We start from the raw sequence: 11,885 nt of genomic DNA, 5'->3' as shown, positions 1-11,885 counted from the left end.
CCAGCAGGGGGCGTCTAGGCTGAGCCCCACTGAGCAGAGCCCGGCCGAGCCCAGAGGGCAGGGAGCACTTTCCCCCCATCGGGGTCCCTGGCCTCGTCTCTCAGAGCCGGAGCTTAGCAGGAGGGTGGAGCTGGCAGGTGAGAGGTGTCCTGAGCAGCTCACCTGCCCCAGTGTGGCTGACTCCTCTGACCCGGTGGTTAACGGCCAAAGGCTATGCAGGCCCCTGGCCTGGGAAATTCTGGAAGGTTACAGTGACCCTTATCACACTAAGCCCTGGATGTCCCAATTTGGGAAAGCAAAGAATTTGGGAAAAGTGGATCACTCTCCTGATCGTTTAGGTTGAAAACCAGCCACTAGGGGGCAAGGACGCATTAAAAGGTAACAAAAGCCATGAAAATCACACTCATTGCCTTTGATTGACTAACATAACTCTCGGGAATCCAGCCTGAGGAGGAAACCTAAAACACGTATATACCTGAACAGTTTTATTAGTCTTATCCATTTATCTATTTTTAAGCAACTTAATGTCAAAGGCAACTAGTGAAATAAATTGCTGTTCTACTCGATGGACTATTATTTAAGTAATTACGAAGGCCAGGCAGCACCTAGAAAATGCCGTAACGTTAAGTGAAAAATGCCAGAAGTAAAGAACGCATGTACTCGATGATTAGAACGATGCGAAAACTGTGTGAATATTCCCATGGGAGGAAATGTACAAAAATTAAAGCTTCTGTGCTAATACGGTGGGGCGATGTTTCTGTTTCCCGAACTTTCTCTGTATTTGTTATGTTCTGTGACCACCCAGACGATGTGCTGCATTAACAAACACACTGTTCATTTTAGCACAGGGATGACTTCTCCCTGCCAAGCCTGTGAGTAGCTGCGCTGCCTGCCTCTCCGTGACGGTTCCCGAGTAGCCCCTGTCCCCTCGTCCCCAGTTGGCCATCGACCGACTGTCTTTCCTTCATATCTGCCAACAGGTTTGGGGGCTCCTCTGGCATAAGAATATAATCCTCAAACCACCCTCCATTGGCTTCATAACTTGTTGAAGCCACTTCCTCTTCCTTTTATTCTGTTAGAAACTTCTAGAAAGAGAATTCAAAACCCGCTCCCTCTGATGCCTCACCACGTTATTCATCTGCATCTTCTTTGGCTTCGATCAGCAGCTGACCCAACCTCGTTCCCACCAGACTTCATGGAGACTGGGCCCCGCTCCCCGCACCCCAGCTGCTGGCTGGAGTCCAGCTCTGACTGAGCAGGAAAATCCGGGACAGAGCAGCAGTCGCCCACCTGACCCCGAGGGTCACTGGGCCTACTGCTGCCAGCGCACGTCACCCGCTCCGCTGGCCACCGGCCCACGACTCCTCTGTCCCTCTGGACACTACGTACTGCACGCAGGCTGCGTCGTCCCTGAGGCTCCTGGTGACAGCCGCGTCCCATCATCGCCAGGCACATCCCTTCCCCCGTCAGCCTGACGTGCTGAGGTCCCAGCCTGTCCCACTGCCGAGTCCGCGGGAATAAACGGGGGTGCTCTAGTCCTGCTCTTCACCCCACGATTTCTCTTCCACGTCTGCTCCCTTTGGCCATCTCCCCGCAACCTCTCCGAGGCTCCCCCACTACGATGTGAGGGAGGCTCCTTCTTTTGCATCTGCAGAAGCCGGTACAGCCCTTGGCAGAGAGCAAATGCTTAACTGACGTTCACTGAAGGGCGGGTGGACGCACAGGGAACAAACCAAGGCCCAGCCCCACCCGCTCCCCTGGGCTCCACGCCGAGCAGGGGACATCTCCTCCTGATGTCCAGACGGCCTCTCTAGCCCAGCGGACCTCAGGGAGAACTAAGCAGCTCCCCCTGCAACGAGAGCACCTGCTTACACTGCGGTCCCCAGCGTCCTCACAGATCCCGCCCTCTACCCCGCCGGCGCCCAGAGCCACAGGCCCCTCGGGAAGCTCCCCGTGCCACCTGCCCTTCCTGTCTCTCTCCCCGGCCCCCTTCCGCACGTCCTGTGCTCCAGACAAGCTGGACGATTCAGCTCCCTAAACACATGACCTGCATTTTTTTAAGGCTTAATTAGGTTAAAAGACAAACTAGTATAAGCTCAGTGTAGAAAACTGAGACATTATATACGATTACGGATTCTGTATAATCTATTGAACACCTCGGGTTTTCCCAAATTTTCATGCTGATGAGTAACGATTTGATGCAGACCCCGGCCCATAAATTTTAGCCACATCTTCAACCATCTCACCAGTAATGGAATTATTAGGCCGAAAGGTATGCGCTTTCTAAGGCTTTCGATGCATGGGTCCATCGATTCACACTGCACCGGTTCACACTCCAACTCGAGTATCAAAGGCTGCACCGGTTCACACTCCAACCAGAGTATCAAAGGCCGCACCGGTTCACACTCCAACCAGAGTATCTGCGGTGCTCATCTCACTTGGCCTCTGTCAGCACCCAGCACCAGTTTTAAAAAATCTGTCGATTTCACAGGTGGAAAAGGACACCTGATATTGTTACCTCCGCGCCGTTTCTGGTGTTCTCTCTCTCTGATCGGTTTTCTCTCCTTTCCCTCCCCCGCTTCCTGAGCGTCCCTTCCACTCGTGAACTTCATCCCTCCTGTAAAACCTACCTCTGATCCGCCCCCCCACGAAACCTTCCCGCCCGCAACGCAGCCCATCGTGATGTCTGCGTCTCCGCCATGTTCGCTCCGCCTTGCGGTCAGATATCCCGTATGGCTTTCTCATTCCCTATTTCGCCTTAAATGCCCCGAGAACAGGCCCGTATCTTCCTGCAGTGTGTGCCGCATCTTAAGAGCGCAGAAGAGTAGAATCACATTTCCGTGACACAGGGAGAGCCCGTCTTCAGCTACATTACTGATGGCGTATAAAGCTTTAGCGTCGTGGTGGGATAGAAGTTACCTTATCTAAAAAAACACCCTACGGTAAAGGCAGATTCTCACCCAAAGAGGGATTGCTTAGGAAAATACTGCCATTTTCTTTGCCTTCGTTTAAAGGCGGGGACAAATGAACAATATTCTGCCAAGTGGAAAAGGAAGCGGGCTGCCAAAGAGTTACGCATACCTGTTTCTGTAAAAACAAATAACATTCCTGTCCGTGTAAAGTGTATTATATACACATTCACGGGCACAGAGGAAAGTCTGGAAGTATGTATAACAAAAACGGCTATTTCCCAATAATTACTGTGTTTATGTGGATGCCTTAAGAATACTTTTGAAATTTCACAGAAACACAAAGTAGGCTGTAACGACCAAGTCCAGAATTCGATGCTCTGGTGTCTGAGGCCTTTTGTAAGATTCAGCGTTGGCAATGCTTTCTCCTTCGGTGTCAAGGACAGAAACATCGGTCAGGTGTCTGTGGAGCTTCTGTCACCTCCTAGAGCGTGAGAAGGTTGTATTTCTTTGAACAATGACTTTGACCAATTATCAATTTGTTTTCAAAATAAATGATGTGCCAGAAATCTATTGATATTATTCTGTTGTATTTTCAATGATGCAAATGACAAACCACTCATTAAGCTGGAATCTGCACAAACTGCCAACGTTAGTGAATTTAACGCTGGCTTTAGAATGATAAACTATTATTAGCTCTCTGGGAACTTAAGCAGGAAAACGTTTTATTTTCTCATCAAATGCATTTGTCTAGCTCTGTTTTAAATACCTATCAGGCCACGATGCACATGGAGGGACAGAGTGGGCAATGCCTTGGAGAAGAAACAGTAGTGGGGAGAGAGAGACTTAAGACCAAAGAAGTTTTCATCAGAAATGGGGGGGAAAATGGGATTCTGATTTGACGCCTCTCAAATGAGAAGCACAGGGTTGCTGCGCATCAGAAACCCAAAGATTGTTCCCTGAATGAATGAATGAACGAATGAACGAGAAGTGGGCTGTCTCAGGAGACAGGGCAGATTTGTTGTTATTACTTGATGAGTTTTAGAACCTGAATAGAGAACTAATGGAAAAGGAAAGAATGTTGCTGGTGTCTGCTCCAGTGAACGGATATTGGTAGAAAACGGTTCTGAACTGGTCTTAAAATACAAAAAGATGAATCAATCCTAGATTTGGGGAGGTAAAAAAGAAGATAATTATATATAAAAATTCATTTAGATTCTCTAAAACTCAGGGCCCTCACTTGCCGTATTTTGACACGTGACTTGTATGTTTTCTACTAATGCAAACAAAGCAAGAACGAAACACACCCTCAATTTACGACTTCTTATTTGAGAGGCCAAAACGCTGGAAGAACCTGCCCTCTGTGAGTCCAGTCTGAATACTGCCTCATACTAAGGAAGAACTGACCAGCCCTGTACTGAGTCCTTCACGTGCATGACCCTCAATCACCCCCCGCTCTGGATCTGTGTCCGTGGGGCTCATCAGGTCCCAGCGCCCCAGCTTCCCAGAGCTTGACTTCTCACGGCACTAACGTCTGCGGACGTCAGGTCTCTCCTCTGTACTGACTCCTGTACCTCATCGATTAAATCAAATGACGTGAAAGCATTTTTGTCAAGTCACGTACATGTTATGTGAAGATGTGAGGCTTTGCATTTCCTTTTAAGGAGCCTGAGAAGGAGGGCACACATGTCGTCTGGCCTCTGCGGCCACCCCCCAGCTCACCTCCTTGACTGCTCCTCGCGGCCCACACTGGTCCCTGCGACACTGGGCTCCGCTCTGCCTCGGGACCTTTGCGCCAGCCAGGTCTTCTCCCTGGAGTCTCTCCACACAGCTGGTTCCTCTGCATTATTTTGGTCCCCGTGTTCCTTCGTAGCTAAAGCGGCAGCCTCCTCCACCAGGAAAATTCCCATTACCTTCATCTATACTCAAGGCATCTACGGCCACGTGCAATTCCTTACTTATTTGCATTTATTGTCTGTCACTCCTAACTAGTATATAAGCTGCAAGAGGAAAGGGACTTTGACGTCTGATGTCACCACTTCATTCCAGCACACAGAAGGCGCTCAATAATATATGTCGAGTAAATCAAATGAATGAAAAGTGTGACACAGAGAAACATCGAATCAGAAAACCCTGGGCAGCCTGGGAGGCGCTATCCAGAAATTTTCAAACTCACTGAAACCGAGTGCTGAGCACACACACGGCAGAACGATTGCGGGTCACAACGGAGAAGGGCACAGCGTGTGCCACCCAGACGAACATCGGGACCTCCGGAGGCATGCCGGCCACCAACACCCGGAACGCCATGCAAGCGGGCGGCTTGGACAGGTCACCGAGCTCGCCAAGGCCGCATCCTCACTCTGAGCAGAGAGATCGACACCTATTTCACATGGTTGTTGACAGAATTAAATGAGGTCGCCCACCAAAGCCTCGCCCTAGTGCACGGTGAGACGCCACGTCTGCCGGACAGGTAACACCTCCCCGCACTCACAGGCAGACGAATGCGTGTTGCTATTGGCCGTTTCTGCACGCGCACGCGCACACACACACCCCCGTCCCCTCTCACATCTTTTTCGTTATACCTTAGAGTTCGGGAATCAAGCACAGTCTCCGACCAGGTATGTCTAAGTCACTAAAACAACTGTGACAAATAGCCACATCCAAGGGCGTGGTGTCTAACTAAAGTTTGGGGCTGGTAGATTATAGACTACTGGTCAATTAACAGTTAATTGTGGACTGGAACAAGATTCAGAATTCACAGGGGTCATGATTAGTTGAGCCTAGAGAAGGGCTCCAGTCAGGATGCTGGCAGTGGATCAGAGGCTGTTTAATGGGCCCCCCTGCAGGGGAGGTGCTGTTGTATCTTGTTCACCGGGTTTTTCGAGAGCTGTTAGCACATGGTGTTTTCCTCCACAGGGCTCAGCATCGTTCTTCGCTGTCAGATCATTTATAATAACGTTCCCCAGGACAAACAGGTCTTGAGTTAGTTCAAACAGTTACACAATAAACATTTTCTACTGGCAACTTCACAAATAGCAAAACGCTGTGATCCTGAATAAAATAATTCTATCAGAGGCGTCTATAAATGATCAGATCTGGAGCCGTGAAATACCGAGTGTCACGGTAGAGTCAAATACTTCTGCAGTTATGTTTACTAAGGGTATAAATTCCTATTTCTCTCTGTGTGCTTTCCAGTGTGGTTGGAAATAAGTTGAAAATGTCAGTTTGTGGCTTTGACAAATCATTGGGGCGCATTATGCATCAGAGATCGTTAGTTAATGTTGGGAACTGGAAAATGATGAATTAGTTTTATCCACCCAGAAAGTGACCTAAGGGTTTTTGGTGGGTGTTTGATCTTAACTAACGGGGAAAACAATACGATTTCATTTTCTCTCTAAAACATCCTTTTAAGGAGACATTGAGCTGGCGGCAGCCCTGGGCAGTCTGACAAATTGGATGGCTGCAGGCTGCTAAATCAAGCTGGGTCTCGATTTTGTCATCAAACAAAATTGGCGTGTAAAAGGCACATAAAAAAACTCGTGAAAAAAGGACCCAGGTAAAAATTCAGCACAGAATTTTACACGAATTGTGAAATTATGTGACACAAACATATTAACAAAGTGTCACTTTATGGACATAATTGAAAAAAATGAAAATCCTATTTTACATTCATTTCCATGGGGAAATTAGGTTTAGATTGGCCAGTGCTGAACTGTGCAAGGTGGTCAGAAAGTCACTCCCGAACAACTGGCACCTGTCGAGAACAGGTGCAGAACGCGTCACGGTCCGTGTGACGCCCATCACACCAGCTGGGAGTACAAGAGGAGGGTGTACATTTTCCACTTTGGTACTGAGCCTTATTCCTTCAGCGCCCAAATGTTTGCATTTTGAAATTCTGCACGAAAACACTGTCAAACGTTAACGTCTCCTGTAACACGGTTCGCTGAGCATCACTTGGGGGTGGCGTCTGACTCGGAGGCATCACTCTGAATATCTCTGTGGCCTCTGCCCCCAGGGCCCTGGCTTCTGCACCTACCACAACGGGGCTTTGCTTTCCGGGTGGTAGGTAATCCCGAACTGCATGCTTTTGCTTCCTTGACTACACACGATCGGCTGTCATTTCTAACTCCTACCTCCCCATCCTGCTTGTCCTAACCAGCGATAAACTGGATCACAGGTAACTTCAGGTTTTCAAACTACAAGACTCAATAAAGCCAAGCTGAGTTAGGGCCGAGGGACAGGAGCGAGCTTTTGTGAAAGGTTGTCCGGTGGCAAGGTGGATTCTGGCCTGCTCTGGCTGAAGACTCAGTCCAAACTGGCTGGAATCTGACCTTCGGCCCCTGAGGACACTCAGGCATGTGGCGAGTGCTGCACGCGAGGTGCAGTGGCCAGCAGAAGTGGCCTGGGAGGTGGCTGGGTGTGGGCGCCAGGCTGGGCTAGGGCTGGGACCCCACTCAGGACCCGGGTGGCCGAGCTCCAGACACGTCGCCCCGCTCTGCTTCCTTCGCACCCGCCTGGTGAAGGAAACGACTGGGCCTACGCACAGGAGCACTTCTTTCTAAGCACGTGTGCAAAGCGCTTCGAAGACACCTGCTACGTAGCAAATGCTAAAACGTGTCTGTAAGTAAAACAATAAAACAGATCTCGAGTCGCTACTCTCGTTCAAGGACAAAATACACACTCTGCTTTGCCAGTGCATCCAAAAGCAATGCCATTAAGTCACCGTCTCTCATTTATTTGTTTATGAAAAACAAAATCACACACCCAAGCCACCGAACACCGACCGCTCCTGCGTGCAAAGCACAGGCTAGGGGCTGACGGTGATTCAACAGCAGCGTCTGCTCCCCACGGGATCACCTGCCATCACTGCGAATGGCGTATTCTCTTTGCTAGTCCTCCGTTTTATTCGGACGCAGGTAACATTTTTTAGAGACACCCTGAAATCTGGTTGAAGTTAATTCATGAATTAATAAGTGTTTATAGATAATCCTAAATACCTCGCTTCATACATTTTCATTTTAGTTGACAATTCACATCAGTGTGTGGGGTTAGCCCTTAAAAAGTTTAAACACGGATTGTTTTCAATTAGAATAGAAATATGTGCTTGTCACAGAAAATCTGAACATTCAAGTGAGCACATGGGGAAAAAAACGCATGCCCTCACCACCCAGGCAAGTCACAGGCTGTTAAGGACGTCCTTAATCATTGTCCCCTGACATCTGCTGGCAAGACCCCATCCGAGGTCCGCCTGGCCCAACTCGTCCCTTGATTTTTCTCATCACAGCCATTTAGTGGCTGAACTGAAACCAGAATCCCAACTTCCATCTCCCACAGCTGTACTTTGATACCAGACCTTCTTAGAGAGCCTGGCACGCGCTGGGTCTTTAATAAATAAAGAGCTGTTTGATGAAAAAAAAATCAGCTAGGATCTCACCACCCAGAGCTAGCATCCTAGTTCTATGAACAAAACAGGTGTTAAGTACCATATGTCTAATTTTGAGCACAGTTCCCCGGGTTGATGACAGATTGTCTAAGGGTTTTATGGGTCCCCCACCCCTCCCCTTAAGAAAGAAAGAAACGAGGCCCTCATGACTCAGGTCATTCAATATGTTATTAAAAATATAGAAAATGTGGGTAAGGTTTATGTTTTTCTTTTCATTATTATGTTGGCAGTTTATTTTAATGCTCACTGCATATTTTTCCATGATTAATAAAAAGTCTAAACATTGCCAAAGGGCCTGTCTTACGAGGAAAGAAGGGGGGACACATTTAATGCTTCTTTGGCTAAACACACAAAGAGCAAAACGGGTGGGGAACGGCACGTGGCCTAGCGTCGGGCGGGCGGCTCTGGCCGGCTCAGTGTCCAGGGCAGCGGTGCTGGGCGCTGGGCTGGCCCGGCCCCGACTCGCTCTGCCCGCATCCCATTGCTCTCTCCTTCCTGGCCGAGTCACCCGGCCAAGCTCTCTGCCAACGCCATGGCTCCCAGAACTTGGGGAGGGGGGTCGGCCTGCCCAGTTCTGCCTGATGCTACATCAGGCCAGATGAGAACCATGCTGGGCCCCTCACGAGCAAAGCAGGGTTAACTCAGAGTAAACACTTCGAAGGCTTTTGTGAAACCCTGTAAGATTTCCTTACAGTTCGCCATGGCGTGTGGTTGGAAAGTGTCTCTGGTCTGTAATATGGATTGTCACAGTTAATGGTACACAGACTGTCATCTTTCACGCAGCCACGCTAGCCAGCGCCGAAGCCCAGACGGCCTCAGAGTCATTACCTGGAAGGGGGTCTCCAGCGCCGTCCGCGAACCCATTTTCTTCTCCCTAGAAATCAAAAGGCAACAATCGTTAAAATCACACCTATATGCAATTGGAGATGTTATACATTTTTCAACTTAGTTAAAGCTCCACCCAAATCTGGAGGTGGGATGGACCTCAGGACTGGCATTTTAACGGGTAGTGAGCGCCGCGTCTCCTTCTGGAGGGCAGGGGCTTCCGTCCACTTGCTCTCCGGGCTGGGCCCTCAGTGCCCAGAACTGTGCCCGGAAAACAGACGGCACCCCACAAATGCTTGTTAAATGAATTACTGTCCCTGAATTTTTTCAAAAAGTATCGATGCCCACGACGACGTGCTATTTCTTTATTTTTATTTTGCCTTACGGATGATGTTCCTTCTTCTACTCCCCATCTACTTCTCGGTGGGCTTGCCGCTTGTCGGTCCAGGTTGTAACCCCTTCCTTCATCTCTTATGCCCTTTAAGTACATGTTACAAAGCAGCAAAGAGAAGCTGTTAAAAAGCAGTGTCCAAACCTCCGGACAGATGAGCGTGTCCCTGCCCGTTTGTCTGGGGCTATATTTTCACACCAAGGCCACAGCCCACGTCGGCCACATGGAGGGATGTACTCTGATCTTGGGGGGGAGAGGGGTGTCGATAATGAAGTCGGCAGAGACCAGCCCCGGTCTGTTCTGGGTTATGTTGACTCCATCTCTGCACCACTGACATCTCTCCGGCAGCCACCACCACCCCCTCCACCCACGGTATCGCAGGAGCAGCCCTGCGGCTGGGTCGAAAGCCGGGTTCTCCTCTGGTCGGGGGCGTCACGCCAGGCCCCGCTCCTCGTCGGCACGCTGAGATGCTCGACAGGGGAGCGCGTCCCTAAACGCTGTGCGTCCTCAAGTCTCTGGGAGTTTCACCCATACAGATGAGCTAACTCCCCGCTGTCAAACGTTATACACCATCTTTTTCTCCTAATCTTCTAGAAAGCCTTTCTCCGCACTCCAAGCTCGTAAATACTCACATCTCAGCAGCGTAGACATTTGTCTAATTACAAGTCTGATTTTGTTTTCCACACACAAAGGCTTCCTACGTCTCACCAGCTGGATTTCCTCCCTAACTGATCTCAATGTTTCTTGCTTCTGTTCGAGTCTCGTTTCTCGCCAGTGTCTTTTCTAGAACAAAAAAGCAACCTACTGCCCATTCGTATGTGTAGTTTGTAAGACTGATAGGAAGCCTCTGAAAAAAACCAAAGCTTGTCCGCTGTGCGAGGGGAACCCCAAGGCTCTGGGGTGCTGGGCTCTGCCCCACCCCGGTACCCAGCAGGTCGTGAGAGACCCCCTCTCCCCACGGCACGCCTCCGGCAGCGGGCAGGTCGGCTGCTCTCGACAGCCACAGTTCTGCCCCCCGACAAAGGCACCGGGAAGCGAGGCAGGAGCTCCGGGGGGTGGTGGGTGGCAGTGGGGACACGCAGGCGGTGAGCGCGACAGGCCCAGCGGTCGCCTGAGGTCCTGCCGAAACGTGGACTCTGAGACTACGCTACACGGCCCAGTTGACTTGATTTCTCACAGTCTGGAGAAAATTGGTACCAAAGCGAGCGTCTGGCCAGCACCGTCGCCGTGATGTGGACGAGGGCGCGACTCGGAATGACGCGTGAGGGCCGACGAAGACGGAAGGCGGCTCGCGGCTACGACTTCTGCTCTCGCTCCGCTGAGCAAGCGACGTTTCAGGCTAGTTTTCTAAGGAAAGACTGATTTTCGTGGTTTTTAGGGTCTTGCTGGAACCACGTCCGTGCCTTTATCCATCGCCTCTACGGAACCCACAAAGGTAACAGGCCCGGCACCCCGGCCTCGCGGCCCGCCCGGGGGAAACGGAGACACACGGAAAACGAAACGACAGGCAGAGGTGGTGAGCGCCAGCGGCGAGGGGCAGCGGGGCAGAGGGAAGAGGCTTCGTGGGATCGGAGACGTTGGAGAGCCCTGCGGAGGACCTGGCGTGGGGACTTGGGGGGAAGGCTTTGGCCAGAGGCCACGTGCGCCCGCGAGGAAAGCCTGGGCCCCGCGGGGCATTGTGTCCTGAACACGGCAGTGACAGCGAACCAGGGGGATGAGACGGGGGAAGCGGACTGAGGCCGGCCGAGCTGTGCGGTCAGAGCAGGAACCGCGGCCGGGAGGCAGCGTGCGACACCTCTAGGTGGTCAGGGACAGTGTGGAGGCCGGGTGACTGGGGGTGCGGTGGGGAAGGCAGGACGGGCGCGCAGGCCTGAGACCCCACACCACCCTCCCAGGAGAAGAAGGGACGAAGCCAGAGCCGCTGCCCAGGACCAGCTGCGAGCGGCACGAGGGGAGGAGGCGCCGTGAGTGGCGGAGTCCGGGGAGGTGACGGACGCGATGTGCCCCGCGGTCGGAAACGCGGTGCCGGTGCTGGCAGAGGCCGAGGCGCGAGAGGGAGGTGAGGAGGCTGACGCGATTGTGGAAGGGGGGACGGGCGACGGGAGCCGGCGTGAGGTCGCGGCCGTGAGGTCAAAGGTCGGCTGCGTCTCGGCGGCGGGGGAGGGGAGGAGGCGGGAAAGCAGGGAGGAGAAAAGGGGCGACGCTGTCGACAGCCCGGACAGGTCGGGGGCCCCGCGGGCCACGTGCGGACGAGATTCGCTGAGGAGGCGCGAGGCCACTTCCGAAAGCGGGTCCCGCGCTGGCGGACGCTGGCGCT

General features: G+C 51.6%; 1 protein-coding gene across 1 annotated transcript in view; it reads right to left on the bottom strand.

Annotated features, from left to right (window-relative positions):
• EDARADD (EDAR associated death domain) overlaps nucleotides 1-11,885 on the bottom strand; it is a 38,916-nt gene that overhangs the window by 2,450 nt on the left and 24,581 nt on the right. The window contains exon 4 of the mRNA XM_006920765.3: nucleotides 9,181-9,226. Coding sequence (XP_006920827.1) covers nucleotides 9,181-9,226 — 46 coding nt within the window. The remainder of the gene's footprint in view (nucleotides 1-9,180; nucleotides 9,227-11,885) is intronic.

The sequence above is a fragment of the Pteropus alecto genome, unplaced genomic scaffold (genome assembly GCF_000325575.1).
Source record: "Pteropus alecto unplaced genomic scaffold, ASM32557v1 scaffold189, whole genome shotgun sequence".
Lineage (NCBI taxonomy): Eukaryota > Metazoa > Chordata > Mammalia > Chiroptera > Pteropodidae > Pteropus > Pteropus alecto.
Note: the sequence above shows the minus strand (reverse complement) of the source record. Positions and strands in the feature narration are given on the sequence as shown.